This window comes from Chiloscyllium punctatum, chromosome 30 (assembly GCF_047496795.1).
Source record: "Chiloscyllium punctatum isolate Juve2018m chromosome 30, sChiPun1.3, whole genome shotgun sequence".
Taxonomy (NCBI): Eukaryota; Metazoa; Chordata; class Chondrichthyes; order Orectolobiformes; family Hemiscylliidae; genus Chiloscyllium; species Chiloscyllium punctatum.
In genome coordinates this window covers 23,998,275-24,024,301 of record NC_092768.1, presented here as the reverse complement: position 1 = coordinate 24,024,301, position 26,027 = coordinate 23,998,275, and the positions used below count along the sequence as shown (strand labels likewise).

Here is a 26,027-nt window from a genome sequence, read left to right as displayed (position 1 = left end):
ATTTATTTGAGCTCTTTGGAGAGGTGGCAAACAATGTAGATAAAGGGGAGTCTGTCGATGTAGATTCGAGTTTAGATTGCCAGAAGGTTTTCAATAAAATTTCACTTCAAAAGTTGCTGCATGAAGTAAGAGCTCATGGCGTCCAGGTTACAGGATTGACAAAGATAGAGGTTGGGTTAGCGAACAGGAAACGGTGCTGAGGCTTCGAATATCTGCATTGTTTATTAATGAAGGGACAGAATGTATGGTTAGTGATGTTGACCAGTGTTGGTAAAGATATAAAGAAATGCTCTGCTGGGCGGAGTCACCAGATGAACAATTGTTTCTATTTGTGAAGAAGAGGAAAATGAGAGGCTACCAATGTGAGATATTAACTATTAATCCAATTGTGAATTCATGAGACATTTCTTTATCCAAAAAGTGGGGAGAATGAGGCATCTCAGCTCAATATTAACCTCAGGCCTTCGTGAGGACATAGTTCATGTCAGCACTGTTTCCTGTTAGCTAACTCAACTTCTATCTATGTCAATTTCATAGTTTCTGAAATTGAAAAGCAAGTTGTTTTGTAAAAAGGAAGTAATACCTTTGGTGGTTATGAGGGTTTTGACTGGCTTGCTGCGTACACCAGCAGAGATCCCATAAACATAGACTGTGTACATGGTGCTAGGCCTCAGGCCTGTGATGACAGACAATCGACGGTCACCAGTTACCGTCACGCTGTGTAAATCCTTAGAATCCTGCACTCTGTAGTGTATGAGAAAAGAATCAAAACTTTTCTCCGCTCCCCAGGACAGCTGGAAGGAATCCACTTTTATGTTAGAGACTGAAAGATTCTTCAGCTTATTCACTTTACTTGGCTTTACTTTGTCTTTATCTGTGGAAGCTAAAAAGATATGAACAGGTAATGACAGCTGTGAGGCAATGATAAAATTCCAATCACTTTTCGCTGGATACATCATGGGACTGGGATCATAACCTGACATGTTAGTCAGGGACAAAGGGATAAAGGGATCTGAAAACAAAGATTATTCAATCATAGAAGATTTCTCTTAATTTGGACAAAACCATGCTGAAAGGGTTAAAAAGGAATAAGGCTTTCTTTTATAGTGAAGAGGAAAATCCGCGAATATCAATGCAAAATATTAACTATAATTCCAGTTGGGAAGTCAGTAGCAAATTATTTATCTAGAGAGTGGTAAAAATGTGAAGGTTACTACCACAAGGAGTGGGTGAGAGGAATATGATAGAATCATTTCAGAAGAACTGGATAAAATCAAGGGAGAAAGAGATGGATGATTCTGTTGATAAGATCTGTTGAAGGAAGATATCCATTAAGAGCATAATCTGCTGAAATTGTTGGGCCGAATGGCCTGTTTCTATGCGATAAATATTATGCAATTCTCCATAAATGCAGCCATCCCAGTGTCATCCCAGAGTTCAATGAGACATCTCAGTGTGATGTCTACCTCCGACTTCCCTAAGGACACCGGCTACATCATTTTCATAGTAACCAGCAATGTCTGAAATGGAAAGGCAAATTATTTTGTTTCTTTCAAAAAGGCAAGGCCATGATAAAAGGGGGGCAATACCTTTGGTGGTTATGAGGGTTTTAAGAGGCTTGCTGTGTTCACCAGCAGAGATCCCATAGACATAGACTGTGTATATGGTGCTAGGTCTCAGGCCTGGGATGACAGATAATCGATGGTCACCAGATACCGTCACGTTGTGCACATTCTCAGAGCCACGCACTCTATACTGTATGAGAAAAGAATCAAAGCCTTTCTCCACTCCCCAGGACAGCTGGAAAGAGTCTGCTGTGACGTTAGTGACTGAAAGATTCTCCAGCTTATTCACTTTACTCGGCTTTACTTTGTCTTTATCTGTGGAAGCTGAAGAGGGAATAGATATTAACAGGTAGTGACAGCTGTGAGACATTGACAAAATACCCAATCACCTTTTGTTGAATACGCCATAGGTTTGGGATCATAACCTGACATAGCCGTGAGGGACAAAGAGATGAAGGGATCTAAATGCAGGGATTATTCAATCATAAAAGATTCCTCTTAATTTGAACAAAACTCTGCTCAAAGAGTCAAAAGAGGAATAATGCTTCCTTTTGTAGGGAAGAGGAATATCTGAGATTATCAATACAAAGTATTAGCTATAATTCCAGAAGGGAATTCAGGAGAAAACTCTTGATCCGGAGAGTGGTAAAAATGTGGAGGTTACTACCGCAGCAAGTGGGTGAGAGGAATATGGTCAAAACGTTCCAGAAGAACTGGATAAAATCAAGGGAAAAAGAGTTGGAAGGTTCTGTTGATAAAATCTGTTGAAGGAAGATATCCACTAAGAGCATAAACTGCTGAAACTATTGAGCCAAATGACCTGTTTCTGTGCTGCAAACATTACGTAATTCTCTATAAAGATGGCCATTCCTGCTCAGGCCATGTTGTTTCCATAGTAACCAGCAGTATCTGAAATAGAAAGGCAAATTATTTTGTTTCGTTTAAAAAGGCAAGGTCAACATAAAAGGGGGTAATACCTTTGGTGGTTAAAAGGGTGTTGAGAGGCTTGCTGCGTACACCAGCAGAGATCCCATAAACATAGACTGTGTACACGGTACTAGGCCTCAGGCCTGTGATGACAGACAATTGACGGTCACCAGTTACCGTCACGTTGTGCACATCCTCAGAACCTCGCACTCTGTACTGTATGAGAAAAGAATCAAAATCTTTCTCCGCTCCCCAGGACAGCTGGAAGGAATCCGCTGTAACGTTAGAGACTGAAAGATTCTCCAGCTTATTCACTTTACTTGGCTTTACTTTGTCTTTATCTGTGGAAGCTGAAGAGAGAATAGATATTAACAGGTAGTGACAGCTGTGAGACATTGACAAAATACTCAATCACCTTTTGTTGAATACGCCATAGGTTTGGGATCATAACTTGACATAGCCGTGAGGGACAAAGAGATGAAGGGATCTAAATGCAGGGATTATTCAATCATAAAAGATTCCTCTTAATTTGAACAAAACTCTGCTGAAAGAGTCAAAAGAGGAATAATGCTTCCTTTTGTAGGGAAGAGGAATATCTGAGATTATCAATACAAAATATTAGCTATAATTCCAGAAGGGAATTCAGGAGAAAACTCTTGATCCGGAGAGTGGTAAAAATGTGGAGGTTACTACCGCAGCAAGTGGGTGAGAGGAATATGGTCAAAGCGTTTCAGAAGAACTGGATAAAATCAAGGGAAAAAGAGTTGGAAGGTTCTGTTGATAAAATCTGTTGAAGGAAGATATCCACTAAGAGCATAAACTGCTGAAACTATTGAGCCAAATGACCTGTTTTTGTGCTGCAAACATTACGTAATTCTCTATAAAGATGGCCATTCCTGCTCAGGCCATATTGTTTCCATAGTAACCAGCAGTATCTGAAATGGAAAGGCAAATTATTTTGGTTTGTTTAAAAAGGCAAGGTCAACATAAAAGGGGGTAATACCTTTGGTGGTTAAAAGGGTGTTGAGAGGCTTGCTGCGAACACCAGCAGAGATCCCATAAACATAGACTGTGTACATGGTGCTAGGCCTCAGGCCTGTGATGACAGACAATCGACGGTCACCAGTTACCGTCACGTTGTGCACATCCTCAGAACCTCGCACTCTGTACTGTATGAGAAAAGAATCAAAATCTTTCTCCGCTCCCCAGGACAGCTGGAAGGAATCCGCTGTAACGTTAGAGACTGAAAGATTCTCCAGCTTATTCACTTTACTTGGCTTTACTTTGTCTTTATCTGTGGAAGCTAAAAAGATATGAACAGGTAATGACAGCTGTGAGGCAATGATAAAATTCCAATCACTTTTCGCTGGATACATCATGGGACTGGGATCATAACCTGACATGTTAGTCAGGGACAAAGGGATAAAGGGATCTGAAAACAAAGATTATTCAATCATAGAAGATTTCTCTTAATTTGGACAAAACCATGCTGAAAGGGTTAAAAAAGGAATAAGGCTTTCTTTTATAGTGAAGAGGAAAATCCGCGAATATCAATGCAAAATATTAACTATAATTCCAGTTGGGAAGTCAGTAGCAAATTATTTATCTAGAGAGTGGTAAAAATGTGAAGGTTACTACCACAAGGAATGGGTGAGAGGAATATGATAGAATCATTTCAGAAGAACTGGATAAAATCAAGGAAGAAAGAGATGGATGATTCTGTTGATAAGATCTGTTGAAGGAAGATATCCATTAAGAGCATAATCTGCTGAAATTGTTGGGCCGAATGGCCTGTTTCTATGCGATAAATATTATGCAATTCTCCATAAATGCAGCCATCCCAGTGTCATCCCAGAGTTCAATGAGACATCTCAGTGTGATGTCTACCTCCGACTTCCCTAAGGACACCGGCTACATCATTTTCATAGTAACCAGCAATGTCTGAAATGGAAAGGCAAATTATTTTGTTTCTTTCAAAAAGGCAAGGCCATCATAAAAGGGGGGCAATACCTTTGGTGGTTATGAGGGTTTTAAGAGGCTTGCTGTGTTCACCAGCAGAGATCCCATAGACATAGACTGTGTATATGGTGCTAGGTCTCAGGCCTGGGATGACAGATAATCGATGGTCACCAGATACCGTCACGTTGTGCACATTCTCAGAGCCACGCACTCTATACTGTATGAGAAAAGAATCAAAGCCTTTCTCCACTCCCCAGGACAGCTGGAAAGAGTCTGCTGTGACGTTAGTGACTGAAAGATTCTCCAGCTTATTCACTTTACTCGGCTTTACTTTGTCTTTATCTGTGGAAGCTGAAGAGGGAATAGATATTAACAGGTAGTAACAGCTGTGAGACATTGACAAAATACTCAATCACCTTTTGTTGAATACGCCATAGGTTTGGGATCATAACCTGACATAGCCGTGAGGGACAAAGAGATGAAGGGATCTAAATGCAGGGATTATTCAATCATAAAAGATTCCTCTTAATTTGAACAAAACTCTGCTCAAAGAGTCAAAAGAGGAATAATGCTTCCTTTTGTAGGGAAGAGGAATATCTGAGATTATCAATACAAAGTATTAGCTATAATTCCAGAAGGGAATTCAGGAGAAAACTCTTGATCCGGAGAGTGGTAAAAATGTGGAGGTTACTACCGCAGCAAGTGGGTGAGAGGAATATGGTCAAAACGTTCCAGAAGAACTGGATAAAATCAAGGGAAAAAGAGTTGGAAGGTTCTGTTGATAAAATCTGTTGAAGGAAGATATCCACTAAGAGCATAAACTGCTGAAACTATTGAGCCAAATGACCTGTTTCTGTGCTGCAAACATTACGTAATTCTCTATAAAGATGGCCATTCCTGCTCAGGCCATGTTGTTTCCATAGTAACCAGCAGTATCTGAAATAGAAAGGCAAATTATTTTGTTTCGTTTAAAAAGGCAAGGTCAACATAAAAGGGGGTAATACCTTTGGTGGTTAAAAGGGTGTTGAGAGGCTTGCTGCGTACACCAGCAGAGATCCCATAAACATAGACTGTGTACACGGTACTAGGCCTCAGGCCTGTGATGACAGACAATTGACGGTCACCAGTTACCGTCACGTTGTGCACATCCTCAGAACCTCGCACTCTGTACTGTATGAGAAAAGAATCAAAATCTTTCTCCGCTCCCCAGGACAGCTGGAAGGAATCCGCTGTAACGTTAGAGACTGAAAGATTCTCCAGCTTATTCACTTTACTTGGCTTTACTTTGTCTTTATCTGTGGAAGCTGAAGAGGGAAAACAGATGTGAACCTTTACCAGGTAAAAGTTGGGGAACAAATGATGAGAAACATTAGATGAAATCCTATTTATTTATCAAGAGTAATATCATCGGATCAGAACCTTATGAGATAGATGGTGATGTAGAGGGATTGAAATGCAATGATTAGTCACATCTTAAAATGCTTTGAATAATTTGAACAGCAAAGTCAGAGTCATTACAGAGTCAATAAACAGAGACCAGCAGAGTGACTGTGTTTCCTTTTGTAGACAACATTGAAACCAGGAATCACAAAATAAACTCCTTACTAATTAATCTAATAGAGAGAATTCAGGAGAAACCTTTTTCCCCAGGAGCATTGAAATGTGGAATGCACTGCCACAGGAGTCTGGAAAAGTGTTGAAAGCTTTTTTCTAGATTAGATTACTTACAGTGTGGCAACAGGCCCTTTGGCCCAACATGTCCACACCGACCCTCCGAAGAGCAACCCAACCAGACCCATTCCCCTACATCTAACACTATGGCCAATTCACCTAGCCTGCACATTATTTTTGGACTGTGGGAGGAAACCAGAGTACCCAGAGGAAGCTCACGCAGACACAGGGAGAACGTGCAAACTCCACACAGACATTTGCCTGAGGTGGGAATTGAACCCGGGTCTCTGGCACTGGGAGGCAGCAGTGCTAACCACTGTGCCACCCTGCCACCCATCTACTGAACTGTTCAACTTACAGTTCTTCAAAAGAAGCAGCACTGCCCCAATCACAGTTACCGGAGCGATTAAAATTGTTACTGAATGCATGAGAGCTTTAAATTTTGTTGATGAGGTATCAACATTCAGCTGAGTTCACTGCGTCTGAGGCCTGCTGATTATTTTCTTGAAATATCTGATTCATGCAGATGAACAATTAGACTGTACATTAATTTATGTTCTTAAAAATGAGCACCAAATTAGATCATCAGTAGACTACCAGTAAAACCGAAGGGCAATTTGGCAAAATTATTTATATTAGATAAGATTTTGAATGGGTTCAGTAGTTTAGACAAAGAAGTGAGACATTCACATGACATGAATATCTGAATCAGGAATTCAGGAGAAGAATCTTTTGTAGAAGGTGGTTAGAATGTGGAAATACTAACACAGACAGTGGATGAGGGGTATAACGGAGATACATTTAAGAAGAGACTGGATAAACATGGGGGAGAAAGGAATAGAAGTTTACATTTACAGGGTAAGATGAAGCAGAATTGGTGGACCTTCATATTGAGTATAAACTCCTGGAACTGTTGGGCAGAATGGCCTGTTGCTGTGCTGTAACCATTGTGTCATTCTCTATAAATGCAGCTATTTGTCTGCTCAGGGACCTCAGACTTCAAAGAGGCTCAATGTCTACCTCAGACTTCCCCCGAGGACACGGGCTAGTTGTCTCCATGGTAACCAGCAGTGACTCTGAAACAGAAAGGCAATTTTTTGTAAAAAGGTCATAATAAAAGGAGTAATACCTTTGGTGGTTATGAGGGTGTTGAGTGGCTTGCTGCGCACACCAGCAGAGATTCCATAGACATAGACTGTGTACATGGTGCTAGGCCTCAGGCCTGTGATGACAGACAATCGACGACCACCAGTTACTGTCACGTTGTGCACATCCTCAGAACCTCGCACTCCGTACTGTATGAGAAAAGAATCAAAATCTTTCTCCGCTCCCCAGGACAGCTGGAAGGAGTCTGCTGTGATGTTAGAGATTGAAAGATTCTCCAGCTTATTCACTTTACTCGGCTTTACTTTGTCTTTAACTGTGGAAGCTGAAAAATGAAAACTGACGTGAACTTTGGTAATAACTACTGAAAGGCTTTGGATGAAATCTCATGCAATGATCAGAACATTGTACTATTGCATTGGTTCCAGAACGTGACACGAGAGCAGGATATAGGGGGAGTTGTATTGAGGATCACTCAATTTATATGGGGCAGAGAGGAAGAAAGTTAATCTTATGAGGAAAGGTTGGACAAACTGGACGTGGATCATTTATAGTTTAGAAATACGAGAAGTGAGCTAATTGAATCATATGGGAACTTGACCCAGGATGTTTCCCCTTGTGGGAGAGACGATCAGTAGGGGACACAATTTAAAGATATAGAGTTTCCTAAGACTGAGGGGAAGAGAATTTGTTGCTTCAGAAAGTTGAGAGGATTTGGAACACTCTTTCCCAGAGAGTGGTGGAAGCAGAAATATTGAGTTTTTTTTTGGCAAGAGATAGTTAGATTCTTAACCAATGAGACATTCAATGATTATTGAGGTTAGGAAGGGATGTGGATTTGAGAGTTCTTTCAAATCTCTCATGCTTTTATGGATAAATCAAACCGGTTGAAAGGGATAAATAGCCTGCCCCTGCTTCTAGTTCACCTGCGTATAAAATTAAAATTTTAACTGAGTTCAGTTGGTAGATTTAGGGAAGATGGTTTCATTGTGAACTGGTAAATACTGGGGTCTGCCAGGAAACTTATTTTTAAAAATCCAAGGGAACTTGGGAGAAATGGATTTTGCCAGAGTGTGGAGAGAATGCCAAGATCAGCACCATGGAGAGAGCTGGCTGAGGGGAATACCAGATCTATTTTTAAAAAGCTGTTTAAACACAAGTGAAAAAGAAATAAAAGGGAATGTTTACAGGCTGAGATGAATTACAAAGAGAGAGTACATATGAAGCATAAATCCCTGAACCACATGGGCCGAATGGCCTGTATCTGTGTTGTGAATATTACATAATTCTCTATAAATGCAGCCATTGGTACTCAAGAGTCCCAGAATTCAATAAGATGTCTCAACTTGATGTCTGCCTCAGGCCTACCTAAGGACACAGGCTACATCATCTCCATAGGAATCAGCAGTGTCTGTGAAATGGAAAGAGAAATTATCTTGTTCCTTTTAAAAAGAGAAATCATGATAAATGGGGTTAATACCTTTGGTGGTTATGAGGGTGTTGAGTGGCTTGCTGCGTACACCACCAGAGATCCCATAGATATAGACTGTGTACACGGTGCTAGGCCTCAGGCCTGTGATGACAGACAATCGGCGGTCACCAGTTACCGTCACGTTGTGCAAATCCTCAGAACCTCGCACTCCGTACTGTATGTGAAAAGAATTAAAATCTTTCTCCGCTCCCCAGGACAGCTGGAAAGAGTCCGCTGTGACGTTAGAGACTGAAAGATTCTCCAGCTTATTCACTTTACTTGGCTTTACTTTGTCTTTATCTGTGGAAGCTAAAAAGAGAAAATAGACATGAACTTTCCCATTTGATGAAATCCCATTTAATGACTGAGGGAATATATTGTAGGTTCACAACCTGACAATAGAGGCCATGAAGAGATGGAAAGATCTGAAAAGAAGAATGATTCAAATTTCAAAAGACTTTTCTTAATTTGAACAAAACTCTGGTGGAAGTGCTGATGGACTATTTCCACTGGAGAGGCAAAGGGAAACCAGAGGAAATGAATACAAGAGAGTCACCATGAATCCAAAAGGGAATTCAGGAGAAACCTCTTTATCCAGGAAGAGGTAAGATTGTGGGACTTGCTCCCCAGGGAGTGACTGAACAATGTTGGATTCAACGGGTTCCTTTTGCAGACACAGTGTTATCTCTTTCCTCACTCTCCTTCCCCAAAGCCGTGTTCTGAACACGGTGCACTCACTGTGGACGTCAGGAGTGTCCAATAGGATTTTAATAGTCACCAAGCTTGGGTCAACTGGGTCAATGTGTTTGGTAAAATCTGTACACAATATCAGGATAAACAGCGGTAAGTCTGACAACAATCTGACCTGGGATTGAGGGTCAGGGTTGATAGTCAGTTATCGTGCTCCACACTGGGATTGCACTCTCAGTGAAGGGGATCATTGGAATTACAGCCACATCAGGAACACCCATCCAACATAATGGCGAACCCCGCCCCAGGCCATCTCTCCCTCACTCCCACCCCTCCCAACTCTCTTCCCCCATGACCTTTGTGCCTCTCAGCTGGTTTCCAAAACCTACCCCTCTGATCCTGCTCCCAACCACTGTTTTCCCCCTCCCTGGAATGCCCAACTGCTCCCTGTCTAAATACCTCAGATTCTTCCTGGGTTGGAGATCCATTGTTCACTCACGAATGGGACAACCTGCAGTTCCAGCAGTGTCCACTGTTGAGGTCCTGGCGCTGCTGGGCACTGCTGGCCAATCAGATCGGCAGTCAGCCCTCGGGGGTGGGATCTTCTCCCCACTCAATGACGGTGGGGGTCCCACTCCCTGTGTCTATGGGCTGTCCACAATGTGTTTAAACTCCATCCATCGGGACCTGATGTTTCCCACAGTAGAGCAGGGTCTCAATGATGGCTCAGTAATGCTCCCTGCTGACCCTGGACAATCTGACCTCGAACCAGGAACCACAATCAACTACTGCAGGGTCTCGGTGTTCATCCAGGTGAAATCTCTCAACTGGTGAACAGCATCTATTCACCATGTTTCTCCAGCTCACGGCCTACACTCAGCGAGTCTGTGGACAGTAAAGAAATTCTCCTGGCCCCCTGAACCCTGGCAATCCACAAAAAAGCTCCGGCCAGGTTTTGGAGTTTGATTTCTTAGTAACCGGATCGCTCCTGTTCATTAGAATGGTTCCATCCTTTTGGTGGGATTTGTAAGTCGTCGCAAGGTGAGATCCGCTGGAGATGAACAGGGATTTAAGCCTTGAATGAGCTTCACGAGGCTCCTCACAGTTCAGGAGAATCCTTTCCACGGTAGTCCGGGATAGGTGATAAACCCTGGCCTTGCCAAAGCTACCAAAAGCATTTGAATAAAACATGATGGCAGAGATTGGCATCAAATCTTCAGGAAGATGTTCGATTGGAGGTGGCATCTCCCGAAGATCGGAGGAGTTTCCGAGGGCTCACTGTAATCTTTCTGCCTTGGGATTGGGAGATGGCCACATCGAAAGGAGGCAGGGTAACGGATTTGGGAGAAACGTCCGTGCAGAGGCAGAGTGGTAAGGACACAGATATACAGCGGTGCAGACAGGTACGTCAGATACATAGACTGCAACGCTGGATAGACACAAGACAGACAGGCACAGAGGAGGGTGGAGTCAAAAGAGGTCACAGGGGCCTCTTGGAGATTATAAACGCCAGCACAGCACAGACCAGAGGGCCGAATGGCCAGATTTTGTACTGGAGGATTGTGTGAGACCCAGGAAGGACCTGGCTCCCGTGTTAGTGATTGTGATGATGGAGAGGGGGAAGCGTGCAGTTCCTGTGGTCAAACCAAGGGCATTCTGTGTGGTACATGACCTTCTGTGGCCAGCACCAGGCTGAGTGGCTTTGTGGCTTGACCATGAGAGAGGCCGTGGCCCTGGACGGTGGACTTGGTGGCTGGCCTCAGGCCCCTGATGGTAGTGGCTCACAGATTCCCGGTCACCGTCAGTTTCCGCACGTCCTTCGGGTCCTGAATTCCATATTGCACCAGGAAGGAGTCAAAGAGCACCTTGGCAGCCCCACCAGACCGACCGAGTGCACTGTGATGTTAAAGGTGGAGAGGTTCTCCAGGCAGCTTGGCTTCATTTCAATTGATCCTGTCAAAGCTGGGAGGAGATCAGACACCGTGAGGATTTCTAACGGAGATCTGGTCAGGCTGGGAATGTGGGAAACATGGATTAGTGCAATCCAAGCAAGTCACCTCGTGAACCTCGGTCAAAAATGTGGAATATCCTTAAGGTAGTCCCAGGAAGATTCCAACGAACTGGTTCTTTGGATGAATAGTCCAAAGGTAAAAAATCTCAGGGAGAAAGGTTTGACCACTAAACACGGAGATGAGGGGAGTCAGCTGTCACTCAGCAAGTGGTCAGCCTGTGGAGCACTCCCTGCTGAGTGATGGGTGCTCAGACACTGAGACTACAGTGTCTGAGTGTCACAGTGTCCCTCAGTCACACTGAGACACCCCAGACACACAGTGCCCCTCAGTAACACTGACACACCCTAGACTCACAGTGTCCCTCAGTAACACTGAGACACCCCAGACACACAGTGTCCCTCAGTAACACTGAGACACCCCAGACACACAGTGTCCCTCAGTAACACTGAGACACCCCAGACACACAGTGTCCCTCAGTAACACTGAGACACTCCAGACACACAGTGCCCCTCCGTAACACGGACAGAGCCCAGACTCACAGTGTCCCTCAGTAACACTGAGACACTCCAGACACACAGTGTCCCTCAGTAACACTGAGACACCCCAGACACACAGTGTCCCTCAGTAACACTGAGACACCCCAGACACACAGTGTCCCTCAGTAACACTGAGACACCCCAGACACACAGTGTCCCTCAGTAACACGGACAGAGCCCAGACTCACAGTGTCCCTCAGGAACACTGAGACACCCCAGACACACAGTGTCCCTCAGTAACACTGAGACACTCCAGACACACAGTGCCCCTCCGTAACACGGACAGAGCCCAGACACACAGTGTCCCTCAGTAACACTGAGACACCCCAGACACACAGTGTCCCTCAGTAACACTGAGACACCCCAGACACACAGTGTCCCTCAGTAACACTGAGACACCCCAGACACACAGTGTCCCTCAGTAACACTGAGACACCCCAGACACACAGTGTCCCTCAGTAACACTGAGACACCCCAGACACACAGTGTCCCTCAGTAACACTGAGACACTCCAGACACACAGTGCCCCTCCGTAACACGGACAGAGCCCAGACACACAGTGTCCCTCAGTAACACTGAGACACCCCAGACACACAGTGTCCCTCAGTAACACTGAGACACCCCAGACACACAGTGTCCCTCAGTAACACTGAGACACCCCAGACACACAGTGTCCCTCAGTAACACGGACAGAGCCCAGACACACAGTGTCCCTCAGTAACACGGACAGAGCCAGACTCACAGTGTCCCTCAGTAACACGGACAGAGCCCAGACTTACAGTGTCCCTCAGTAACACTGACACACCCCAGACTTACAGTGTCCCTCAGTAACACTGACACACTCCAGACACACAGTGCCCCTCAGTAACACTGAGACACTCCAGACACACAGTGCCCCTCCGTAACACGGACAGAGCCCAGACACACAGTGTCCCTCAGTAACACTGAGACACTCCAGACACACAGTGCCCCTCCGTAACACGGACAGAGCCCAGACACACAGTGTCCCTCAGGAACACTGACACACCCCAGACTCAGTGTCCCTCCGTAACACTGAGACACCCCAGACACACAGTGTCCCTCAGGAACACTGACAGACCCCAGACTCACAGTGTCCCTCAGTAACACGGACAGAGCCCAGACTCACAGTGTCCCTCAGTAACACGGACAGAGCCCAGACTCACAGTGTCCCTCAGGAACACTGACACACCCCAGACTTACAGTGTCCCTCAGTAACACTGACAGAGCCCTGACACACAGTGTCCCTCAATAACACGGACAGAGCCCAGACACACAGTGTCCCTCAGTAACACTGACACACTGCAGACTCACAGTGTCCCTCAGTAACACTGACAGAGCCCAGACTCACAGTGTCCCTCAGTAACACTGACAGAGCCCAGACTCAGTGTCCCTCAGTAACACTGACACACCCCAGATACACAATGTCCCTCAGTAACACGGACACACTGCAGATTCATAGTGCCCTTCAGGAACACTGACAGAGCTCAGACACATAGTGTCCCTCAGGAACACTGACATAGCCCAGACTCACAGTGTCTCTCAGTAACACTGAAACACCCCAGACTCACAGTATCCCTCAGTAACACTGACAGACCCCAGACTCACAGTGTCCCTCAGTAACACTGACAGAGCCCAGACTCACAGTGTCCCTCAGTAATACTGACAGAGCCCAGACTCACAGTGTCTCTCAGTGACACGGACAGAGTCCAGACTCACGGTGCCCCTCAGTAACACTGACACACCCCAGACTCACAGTGTCCCTCAGTAACACTGACACACCCCAGACTCACAGTGTCCCTCAGTAACACTGACACACCCCAGACTCACAGTATCCCTCAGTAACACTGACAGACCCCAGACTCACAGTATCCCTCAGTAACACTGACAGAGCCCAGACTCACAGTATCCCTCAGTAACACTGACAGACCCCAGACTCACAGTGTCCCTCAGTAACACTGACACACCCCAGACTCACGGTGTCCCTCAGTAACACTGACACACCCCAGACTCACAGTGTCCCTCAGTAACACTGACACACCCCAGACTCACAGTGTCCCTCAGTAACACTGACACACCACAGACTCACAGTGTCCCTCTGTAACACTGACACACCCCAGACTCACAGTATCCCTCAGCGACACTGACAGAGCCCAGACTCACAGTGTCCCTCAGTAACACTAACAGAAACACAGTGTTAGCCCTACAGAATCTGTCCTAGCAGCAGGAAGACACTACCTCTCACCACATCACCCTCCACGCTTGTAATTTCAATGGAAATCTGGAAAGGCCTAACGGATGAGGTGGAAATATTATGTGGATTTTCCAGACATACTCACGATGCTCTGAGTCTGCAGACACTGTGCAATTTGTTTGCTTTGGGAACCGTGGGATATTTGAAGCACATTAGATGGATTCATCAATATTAGAAATACCAACAGCTGCAGGTTACATTTCAGAAATTCCCAGCATGGTACAGAGCAGAAGAGGTTCAGTCTCTATCACAATGCCCTGGACTGGGAGACCACCAGGGAGACAGCTCCCTCTTCATTCACTAGATGGCAGTCTAACCCAACCAAGAAAACTCCTTCTCTCTCCTCAACCTGCCTTCATCTGTTCGCAATCACAACATTTGCTTCCTTGATTTTTCCCTTGCCCTGGAATTAGTTCATTAATTCCCTTCCTTCTTATTGTTTGAAAATCAGCTTTGATCTTGTATCAGGGTTCCTTGGCTTTGTATCCAAGCTCATCTGCTGTTTGACCTTCTCTCTGTTTATTCGAGTCTTCACTTGTGTTTCCACTATTCAGACACAGGACTCGACAATGTGGTCATCCCAGAGTTTGCTTAAAGGTTCGTAATGTTTCAGAGGATCTACATTCTGTGGAATTTCCCCACACCTTTTTTCTTAAATCTCCTTTTCCCACTGCTCCTCTCCCATTGTCTCAAGTTCTCACAATAGTAAAGAAAAAGAGGCCATTTATTCCATCAGCCCCACCTCTCCCAAACAACAATCCAGTTCATCTCACTTAGAGTCATATAGCACAGAAATAGTCATAGAACTGTTTGATTAAACAGTTAATCAAAAATGCTGAAAGTTTGATGAAAATGATGGAAAACACTAGGATTTCTCACAATGATTAGCAGCTGTGACAGTAATGGAATCAATGAGGATGAACGTGAGGCCAGTGTTTCTAGCTCAAAGATGGAGGAAGGATGGCCAACTATCATTTTTTCCTGGGAATGAAGAATGGTTTGGAGTTCCTGAGATCAAGCAAGTTCTGCTCCATGGTGCATGCAAAAGCTGTGGAAATGATTATGGATGATCAGTGAATGTGTGTTTACATTCATGTAAAACAAATCACACATGGAGACAAACATCCAGCTGTGGTCTCAGCTCAGAACAAATCCAGATGAATTCAAACTTCATGCGATGGTGGTGTAACGGGTGGGGGAGGGGGTGTGGGGTGCGTGAGGTTGCTGACAGTCGGGTCAATGAGCCTGGCCGTGCACTTTGACCCTGCCATGCAGGTTTCAGGGGCACAAGCATCACTGGCCCAAATAACAGCACAGAGACGGTGTATGGCCTAGGTCACAGGAAGACCGATCTGTTCTTCCCAGCCTTGAGTGATGAGGGCTCCATTTATTGAAAGCATTACCTCTGGTGGACACAAGGGCAGTCAGTGGTCTTGTGCGCTGGCCATGGGACACCCCAAAGAGGAAGACTCTGTAGCTGGTGCTAGGCCTGAGGCCTGTGATCACCGATCTCTGGCTGTCACCGGTTACCGTGCGTTTCCGTGCCACTTTAGAACCGGGCACTCTGTACTGTATCACAAAGGAATCAAAAGCACCATCTGCTGCCCAGGAAAGCTGGAAGGAGTCAGATGTGACATTAGAGACTGAAAGCTGCCCAACCTTTTTCAGTCTGGCTGCGTCCTTATCTGTGGGAGTCAACAAAGGTGAGAGAGGAGAAAAAGATGGGTTGTTACTGGTGCGGGATTGATTACTTCTCCTGGAGGGTAACAGCACCGATCAGACACACTCTCTGACATGACAGTCTGGAGATCTCAGCGGCATTATGATGAGGTATCTTTCACAATCGTTACTTTATCAAAGACATTTTCTTTCTGAGATCTCCCCCAGGACCTGAGTGATGTTAGTGTGGTCCAATTTATTGTCCATTCCCAACAACGCCTTCCACAGTCGGAGCGGTTGAGGGTGTTGGACTGGTATTCCTCGGAGTTGATCTCATTGAGGAAGGGCCTGACAGGGTGGGCACTGAGAAGGGGGATCAAGAGGGTGAGATGGTCTCAGAATTAGGTAGTGGGGTGTTTTGATTCAGGCTGAATTGTAGCACGGAGAAAAGTCTTCCCTCGAAGGTCTGTGGGCACTTCGTTGTTGAGTTCTGACAAGAATCGGGAGATGTCGGGATGCAGGGATTTGGGATAATCTGGGAATTCAGACGTAAAGATCATTAATGATCTTGTTGAATGGACAGGCAGGCTTGAAGGACTGAATGGCCTACTGTAGCTACTATGATCCTGCCTGACCAATTGGATTAGTGGAATCAACTGGCTGGTGTTGGTTTGGAGTCACATGTAGGCCAGACCAGGTCAGCAAGCTGCAGGTTCACTTCCCCAGACAAATGGTTTCTTAAAGTGTTGGAGGTCCATGTTTTTGGGCTGTGATGGTTTCACAAAGCAGCTGACCACCCTCTCAGCAAGGGGCGGCTAGGATAGACAAGGAGTCTGGCTTAGCATGGGAATAAGGTAACAGCTCAGTGGCTGTGATGAGATTTAAACTCAGGAATTCAGGGTCGCTGGTACGGGTGTGGCCAAGCATTCAGAAACGGGCTAACACTGGACAGAGTGGGCACACAGTCAGATGTTCTCAAGCCCTAATCTCTTGGCATCAGCACCTGCAAATCTCAAGGAGGACAAGGGAAAGATGACCGACAAATGAACCAAAAATTCACTGAAAACCTACTGGAAATGCTCCACACTAAATCAACTCAAAAATAGAAAGCCAAACTTGTTCTGTGAGCCACCTGTGTTCCAGGTGATCAGGTTTAAATCTGCCTCACACAGTTACAGCTAACATGGGGCCTACCACGGGCTTCTCCAGCTCCCAAAGGCTCCCGAAGGCTGTGCAAAAATCTAATCCTCAGATTCATCGGCAGCTCCAAGTGAAGGAAACATTTCACAAAGACAGAAATGCAAGGCTGTGCCCTCAGCTCCATGACCCAGCAACCGCACCTGCAGGGGAAGCTGTTCAGGCCTGGGGTGAGGCTGGGTATGGAGGAGATTGGGCTTAGGTGAGGCTGGGCCTGGGGGAATGTGTTCAGGCCTGAGGCGAGGCTGGGCCTGGGTGAGGCTGGGCCTGGAGGAAGGTTGCACTTGGGGCAAAGTGTTCAGACCTGGACAAGGCTGGGTCTGAGGGAAGATTGGGCCAGGGGAAAGGTGTTCAGGTCTGGGTGAGGCTAGATGTGGGGGAGACTGGGCCTAGGGGAGGTTGGGCCCAGTGTTGGGCCTGGGGTATATAGGGCCTGGGGAAAGATTGGGCCTCATCAACCCTGGGCTTGAGCAGCTGCTGGCTTGATGCTGCAATGAGAACCCTCAGGCCTCCTTCAGACTAACCTCGGCCTCAACCCCTGCTCCTTCCAATGCCTCAGTTAGACTGCAACACTCAATCCTCACTCCATACTCACTCCCCCAATCATTCCCCCACTCTCCCACTCACTCCCCACTCATTCTCACTTACTCCCCATTCCTTCCCCTACTCACTCCCTCCTCTATTCCTTCCCTCACTACCTCTCCCCCCCATTCACTTCCCCACCTCTCCCCACTCCCTCCCCTTTTCAACCCCTCCCACATTCACTTCCCCAGTCCCTCTCCCACTCCTTCCCTCACTCTCTCCCTTCACATTCACTTCTCCACTCCTCCCCCACTCCTTCCCCAACTCCCTCCTGTTCACCCCCTCTCACATTCACTCCTCACTCCCTCTATCCCCACTCTCTCTCCCATTTACCCCCTCCCACATTCATTCCTAACTCCCTCTTTCCCCACTCCCTCCCCCCGTTCACCCCCTTGCCCTCTCCCTTCCCTCACTCCCTCCCCTGTTCACCCCCTCCCACATTCATTCCTAACTCCCTCTTTCCCCACTCCCTCCCCCCGTTCACCCTCTTGCCCTCTCCCTCCCTCACTCCCTCCCCTGTTCACCCCCTCCCACATTCATGCCCCACTCCCTCTATCCCCACTCCCTCCCCCAGTTCACCCCCTTGCCCTCTCCCTTCCCTCACTCCCTCCCCTGTTCACCCCCTCCCACATTCATGCCCCACTCCCTCTCCTGTATACCCCTTCCCCCACTCCCTCCCACTTCCACTGAAGATGGAGGCCAGAGGAAAGACCTCGGATCGATCATGCCATGCGAAAGGAGGAACATTATTCCCGGGAAGGTGGTAAATCCGATCCATCCTTCTGCTGTTAATAATGATCTCCTTCCTTTCTCCATGAATGAAGAAATGTCCGATTGGTGGCCAGGGTTTCATTATCTGTTGTCACTGAATACACGTTGTGGGGCTGAACTGATTAAAACTGCACTGGGATAAACAGCAGGTTTCTCATTTCTCCCGAGCAGGCTGACGGAGGGGAATACTCACTCCTGGGACCTTCCCATTGGAAATTAGCCCCAGCAATTCCCAGTCCTCCCCTCCTCCTCCCATCTCCTGTCGCTCCTACTGCTCTCCCTCCACAGGCAATACTGGACAAGGCCGGCTGTAGCTCTCCATCGATGGGAGGAGGATGAGGTCGGAGGAAACGATCGGAGGACGGACCTGTGGGCCAAAAACACCAGCCTCTACAAGCTGGGCCGAATGGCCTGTGGGTGGTTCCCTTGGCTTTCGAGTCCCTCTCGGGGAATATGACCCTGAGGTGGGCAATTAAGGGTTGGGAGGTGGAGAAATATGTTCGCTCCGAGGGTTGGGAATCTTTGGAACCCTCCGCCCCAGAGACCCGGCGAGAGTCAGTCGCTGAGGCTGTTTAAGACAGAGACAGAATGATTTGGGGACATACAGGAAATGGAAGGATTTGGGGATTTGGTGCTGGGGTGAAGGAGTGGGCTGAGGCAAAAGGTCACCAGTCTGAGCGGCCCAGCAGGCTTGAGGGGGCAGAATGGCCTGATGTGAATGCTTTTGCATCATTCTATTCTGAAGGGATCCGCTCTGAAAGAGTGAAGATCGCCCAGTGAATTGCAGAGACACGGCTGTGGTTTTGACTGAGCGAGACTGACTTGTTGAAAGAATGTATTCCGGTTGTTATTCTAACATTACCTGTGGTGGTGGCGACCATGCTCAGCGGAGCAGTGCGCTGATCGGCCGAGACCCCATAGAGATAGAGGGTGTATTTGGTGGTAGGCCTGAGGCCTGTGATGGTGGCCGATCGGTGGTCACCACGAACCGTCAGTCTCTGGAGGTCGTGGTCCTCTTCAGCTCTGTACTCGATGAAGAAAGAATCGTATCTCCTCTCGGTCACCCAGGAGAGTTGGAGAGAGTCGGCCGTGATGTCCGATACTGAGAGGTCCCTCACTTCACCCCGCTGTGGCTGCACCTTCACTGGATGGGAGAAAGGAAGAGAGAGAAAAAAAAAACGTGGATCAAATCCTCCTCAACTCCTTCAAACCCTGCAGCTTCTGGAATATCCTCATTTCTGGCCTCTGGAACTGTGGCATATCCCACCGGCGGTCCTGTATCCTGGAATGTTCTAAAATTCCCTCCTGAAATCTTGTCATCTCGGAGCCACTGAGATCGGAGCTGTTCCGACTGAGGAGTAAATCATCCGGTGGGATATGCAGGAGGGTCTGACATGGAGGAGCTGGCCAGTTGGTCACCATTTAGGAACAAGAGGACAATGAGGCAAACCTCCTCAGGACCGTTTCACCACCCAATTGCTGTGGACCTTATGTTCACGCCTCAGCTTGGTGCTCCATCTTTAAGGAGCTGGGTTTTGGAGAGAGGGAAGGGGAGTCTCCCCAGATATGGCCTATTCTCCTGCTGTAACCTCACCAGGATAGGGCACGTGTGTGAGGGAGCTCACTCAATGATGCACCATCACTCACTGAGGGATCACTCACTGGGGGATCACTCACTGGGGGATCACTCACTGGGGGATCACTCACTGAGGGATCACTCACTGAGGGACTGTCACTCACTGAGGGATCATACTCACTGAGGGATCACTCACTGGGGGATCACTCACTGAGGGACTATCACTCACTGAGGGTCCATACTCACTGAGGGATCACTCACTGGTGGATCACTCACTGAGAGATCACTCACTGAGGGACTATCACACACTGAAGGACGATACTCACTGAGAGATCACTCACTGAGGGATCACTCACTGAGGACTGTCACTCACTGAGGGACCATACTAAATGAGGGATCACTCACTGGTGGATCACTCACTGAGGGACTGTCACTCACTGAGGGTCCATACTCAGTGAGGGATCACTCACTGAGGGATCACTCACTGAGGGATTATTCACTGAGGGATCACTCACTGAGAGATCTCACTTACTGAGGGATCATTTACTGAAGGATCACTTACTGAGGGCGCTCACTCACTGAGGGAGCATTCAGTGAGGGACCGTCACTGAGGATTACTCACTGAGGGAGAGTCACTCACTGAGGAATCACGCTAAGGGATCACTCAATGAGAGACCTCACTCACTGAAGGATCATTTACTGAGGGATCACTCACTGAAGGGGGTCACTCACTCAGAGACCTCACTCACTGAAGGATCATTTACTGATGTATCATTTACTGAGGGATCACTCACTGAGAGATCACTCACTGAGGGATCCTTCACTGAGGGATCACTCACTGAGAGATCACTCACTGAGGGATCCTTCACTGAGGGATCACTCACTGAGGGACCATCACTCACTGAGGGATCACTCACTGAGGGATCACTCACTGAGGGACCATCACTCACTGAGGGATCACTCACTGAGGGATCACTCACTGAGGGAGCGTCACTCACTGGGCATCCTCTGTTATGACTGCACAGCCATTTTTTTGAAGACACGGTCATGAGTTCTCCCCACGGCCTACACCCTGGGCCCATCTTAATTTTACAACAATTGCTGAAACAGAAATCTGAACCACTGGCATGTTATGACTTGTCTGATCTTGCTGTGAACCAAAAACTGACGATCCTCAGAAAGAGCACGTCATTGGCTGCAAAGTGCTTCCAAGACATCCTGAGTTTGCAAACGGGTGCTATGTAAATGCAAGTCCTTCCTCCAATGAAGTTGAATGCCTGTCATAGATGGGTGCACGAGTGGCCTGTCATGTCCGAACCCTACCCATACCACCCCCCCCCACCCCCCAACCCATGCCACGGAGAGTTGCCATGGTGACTGTCTCTGGCAGTAGGCCTCAGGCAGCAAGGGTCAGAGGTCGTGGGCAGAGGGAGGTGAGGATCTATCTGAACCCTGAGGTCTGCTCAGTTCAAGGATTCAAAACCCATTCCTGCTGCAGGAGGAGAGTCTGAAACAATTGCTCATTGTGTTAGAGGCTGTACAGCTGCCAAACCTACTTCACTTCTGAGTGTCTTTATCAGCTGAGGCTGGAAGAATGAAACTAAATAACAATTAATTGGTTCAAGACATCTCCTTGGTCTCGTGCTGCTTTAATAGGTTGAACAAGGTTATCATGAATCAGTCATCGTTAAAGTAATGGCACTGCCTTCAGAGCTAACTCACTCTGGGGCGCCATCTTGGATGGGCTGCAGGTCATGGTCAGCGAAATGTTCTCACTGCAGGCGGGAAGCAGGAGGCCCCTGGATCCTGGTCGATTCAATCACAATGGAGCTGGATCCTGTCTGTTCCCCTCAGTTCCACATTCCTGTAACCCTGATGAAAATTCCGTTGTGAAATCTTCAATGGGCCCCTTGCGCCGGGAAAACTTTGATTCCGGGAGGAAGTTCCAGAATCCAGTGAGCCTTTCCACGAGAAGCTGCTTCCTGAGCTCACCCCTGAACAGGCGAGCTCTGGTTTAATAATTGTACCTTAATGCAGTGCCCTATCAGATCCTTACACCTCTCCATTCAATTATCCCTGAACCAGGGTACAGGGAACTCTGGGAGAAAACCTCACTGAAACAGTGAGGAAACATAAATTACCAGCAAGGATTGAACAGGCCAGACGATAGGGAAGGCAAATAAATCCCCTGACATTTGGGAAGGGGATATCAGAGTGGCCATGGCCCAAGGGTTTCCACTTGCGTAGGAAGAGTGGAATTCAGCGACCATCTTCATAAGATGGTCAGTCAAGAATCCAATCGGGAATTCAGGAGAAACCTTTCCAATTAGATAGTGATTAGCCCTGCCAAAGGGAATGATGCTGGTGAATGGTTGAGGGCAAATACAGGATAGACGTAGATTTAGATGGATGCGGGGATTGGCTTAAATGAGGATCTTAGAGAGAAGACCCAGGAGGAGCACATGGTCTGTTTCTGAGCGGTAAATTACCCATAATCCAACTGGGAGAACACATTGTGACAAGGTGTTGGGGGAGGTGGTGTCAGATCAATATCCGTCTGTTCCTGTGGGATTCCTTCTTGGATAGACTCAGTAAAATATCCCCATTCATTAAAATGTAGAACAAAGGAACCATTCTCTCTCCACGATCTCATGTCAATGGAACTGGCTGGCGTATTTTCTCTGAAAGGTCCAAATTAATTGACTGGTGAAGAGTTGAATATGTGACATAGAGGTCAAGGTACCTGAGGTGGTCACAGTAGTGGTCAAAGGCTCTGTCCTTACTCCATCAGAAATCCCGTAGAGATAGATGGTGTATCTGGTAGTAGGCTTGAGGCCTACAATGAGGTGGGATCTTTGCCCGCCGGTGACTGTGATGTTTTGGGTCTCCTCAGAGCCCTGGACTCTGTACTGGATTAAAAAGGAGTCAAAGTGGGCCCTGTCCACCGTCCAGGAGAGTCGGAGGGAGTTAGCCGTGATTTCAGAGGTGGACACGCTGCCCAGTTTTACAGCCTCTGTGGGAGTTAAATGGGAAAAAAAAGAGACAAAGAATTACTGATGGGGAGATTTGTTAATATTCAAGATCGAGAGCTATTCAGGTTCCCCTCCAACTCACACACCACTCGGACTGGGAGCTATATCCTGTTCCTTCAATGTCCCTAGGTCAAAATCCTGGAGCAGCCTTCCTAATGGAACTGCGGGTGTCATGGCAGGGAAGGATGTTTCCTCTTGTTGGAGATTCCAGAGCAAGGAGTGTCACCATTTCTCAGAACAAGGAGTGCCCCAATTTAAAACAGAGTTGAGATTATCTTTTCCTCTCTTCCACGTGGGGTTGTAATCATTTGGCAGTCTCTGTCCCTTTGAGGCAGAGCGACAGAGATTCCCGTTAAACCAGGGGCTGAGAAGTTATAGTGGGAATGACCAGATTAGTCATGATCTTGTTAAATATGATTGAAGGGCTGAGTGGCCTGTGCCAGCTCCTGATTAGTCTAAATGCAGCAGGCTCCGCCCCCCCCCAACTCCTCCCCTCACCCCAGGTGGACCACAGCAGGTTAAGATGGCAGCTCAGCACCACCTTCTCAAGGAGAGTGAGGGACGGTCAATAACAGCTAGCCCAGCCAGTGAAGCTGCAATCCCCTGAAAGATGGGCTGAAGAGCCTCCTCATGAGGTTTGAGGGATGCCACTGACCTGTGGTGGTTGTGGTGCTGCTGATCGGTTTAGTCCGCTGGCCAGATGAGATACCGTGGAGGGAAATGGAGTACTTGGTGCCAGGCCTGAGGCCTGTGATGAGCGAGGAGCGAAGGTTGCCGGGCAGCTTCAGCTTGTGCACCTCCTTAGACCCAACGATGCGGTAGTGTACGAGGAAGGTGTCAAAGTCCCTGTCCGCAGTCCAGGCCAGGCGCAGGGAGCGCTCTGTGATGTCAGAGAAGGTGAGTCTTCCAAGCTTCCCCACTTTCACTGGTTCCATGGAATCTAACAGAAGGACCAACTGAGACTTAAAACATCTTCAGGAACAGCCGAGGGCTTAGCCAAGCTCTGGTGTGACCTCTGACCCTGTTACCTGGCAACAGTATCACACATGGCCTACACTGTTGGGGTTTCAGGGAGAGTCCAGTCCAGTACAGATAGTTTTAAGGGTGGACAGTGCTGGAGTAATGAGGGAAAAAAAAAATAACTGCAGATGCTGGAAACCAAATTCTGGATTAGTGGTGCTGGAAGAGCACAGCAGTTCAGGCAGCATCCAACGAGCAGCGAAATCGACGTTTCGGGCAAAAGCCCTTCATCATTCCTGATGAAGGGCTTTTGCCCGAAACGTCGATTTCGCTGCTCGTTGGATGCTGCCTGAACTGCTGTGCTCTTCCAGCACCACTAATCCAGAGTGCTGGAGTAATGATCAATCCTCTCCTCTCCCTAGACAAGGCCCATTAAGTCCTCTCCTACCTCGAGACCAAACGGTGGCTAACTCAGTGATGTGCACAGCCTCCTTGTCCTGACCCTGTCTGAATGAAGATAGACACATGTCCTACATTGAACAAGCGCCTGTCACCACCCAGGCCTACAGCTAAGGTTCTCCCCAACTCACTGCTCGTGCCTAAACTGTCAGAGAGTCTCCTTTCTCCATCAGTGAGCTGGGGACTCACTGACCAGTCCTGGCCTCGTGAAGACAGGCTTAGAGCAGGGAAGGCTAAGGGGTGGGGAAGGGGGCTTGATTGAGGTAAGATTGAAGGGCATGGTCGGGGGGATATAGAGGAGCTAACCCCCTGAGTCAAAGGGGCATCATTTTCAATTGAAAGGGGGAATTCGAGGCAAATGTTTTTTCACCCCGAGGGCAGTGAGAGTCTGGAAGGCACTGTCTGGGAAGGGTGTGAGGTGGGAAACCTTTAAAACGTACTTGGGTGCGCACTTGAAACGTCAGAAAACTCAAGGCTGTTGGCCTAATGCAGGAAAGTGGGCTTGGTATAGGTTTAGTGTAGCACTGGTGGCATAGACTCGATGGGCCAATGGACCTCTCCTGTACCGCATGGTCCAGTATTTCAATCAGGGGCAACTGTCACTGTCATTTCTCAGATAACTGACCTTGTCAGATCACCATAGTTACAGAGACGATGAAGAAGGTTCAAGCACTAACACAAACTCCTTCCAGGTCGTAAACTATTCGGTTCCCAACCCTCCGCGTGTTCAGACCTTACAGCATTACAGAACACCCTCTGTCCAGTTCGATCCTTCTACCGCACACCATCACCTTTAAGGAGCTTCTTAAAATCTGCTTCTCCATCGAGGTTTTGGTCACCTGACTGGATGGCTTTGGTTTACAAATTCTCTACGAAGCAGATTGTGCTGTTTTAAACATTAAAGGCACTATATAAAGGCAGGTTGCTTTTATTGGAGATGTGGCAGCAAGCAACGACAGATACTTGGTCGGTTCTGAAGTGAGAATGGCTGAGAGATCATATATTGGCTCGAACCCCCCCCCCCACCCAGGAGCACGCTGAGAAATAATGGCCACAGGATCTTTCGCGTCACCGAAAGAGAACGCTTCAGACAGTGTGGCACTCCCTCAGTCCCACCCTGCAGGCGATAATGAACACGATTATTGTGGTCAGGCCTCAGGCCTGGGACTCGAGTCAACAACGCTCGCCCTCAGAGGTAAGAGGTGAGTACCCATGTACAGCTGGCAGAACTTTCTAGAAAGAAAGAAATGTGCTGTGGCATTTCCTGCGTTCAGAATGTGGCGTGGGGGATATTTCACAGAGAGAGAGACAGGGAATGTCATTCAGCCAGTACCCACTCCGAAATCAACAACTTATGGGCTGATGTCATTTCTGTCTGTGGGATCTTGCCATGCACACACAGGTTGTCTCTATCCTACCTTACAACACAGTCTCATCGCTGTGAAGATACTTTACCATTTGTTCAGCATTTTGGGATATGATGAGATGGTGGAAGGGGGCTACAGGAATGTAAGTGGGTGGTTGTTGTTGGAGGGGATGGAGAATGGTCAGGGGGAGAGAGCCAGCCTGCGGGGTGACCTAATG

The 26,027-nt window shown here is 47.5% G+C and overlaps 1 protein-coding gene across 1 annotated transcript in view; it reads right to left on the bottom strand.

Annotated features, from left to right (window-relative positions):
- The window catches only part of LOC140455286 (uncharacterized), a 207,344-nt gene that overhangs the window by 95,527 nt on the left and 85,790 nt on the right, over nt 1–26,027 (bottom strand). The window contains exons 12-23 of the mRNA XM_072550032.1: nt 23,680–23,964; nt 22,736–23,005; nt 19,279–19,560; nt 15,611–15,892; nt 8,707–9,006; nt 7,252–7,551; nt 5,456–5,755; nt 4,503–4,802; nt 3,496–3,795; nt 2,543–2,842; nt 1,590–1,889; nt 584–883 (exon numbers count right to left, since the gene is read on the bottom strand). Of these exons, the coding sequence (XP_072406133.1) occupies nt 584–883; nt 1,590–1,889; nt 2,543–2,842; nt 3,496–3,795; nt 4,503–4,802; nt 5,456–5,755; nt 7,252–7,551; nt 8,707–9,006; nt 15,611–15,892; nt 19,279–19,560; nt 22,736–23,005; nt 23,680–23,964 (3,519 nt within the window). The remainder of the gene's footprint in view (nt 1–583; nt 884–1,589; nt 1,890–2,542; nt 2,843–3,495; nt 3,796–4,502; nt 4,803–5,455; nt 5,756–7,251; nt 7,552–8,706; nt 9,007–15,610; nt 15,893–19,278; nt 19,561–22,735; nt 23,006–23,679; nt 23,965–26,027) is intronic.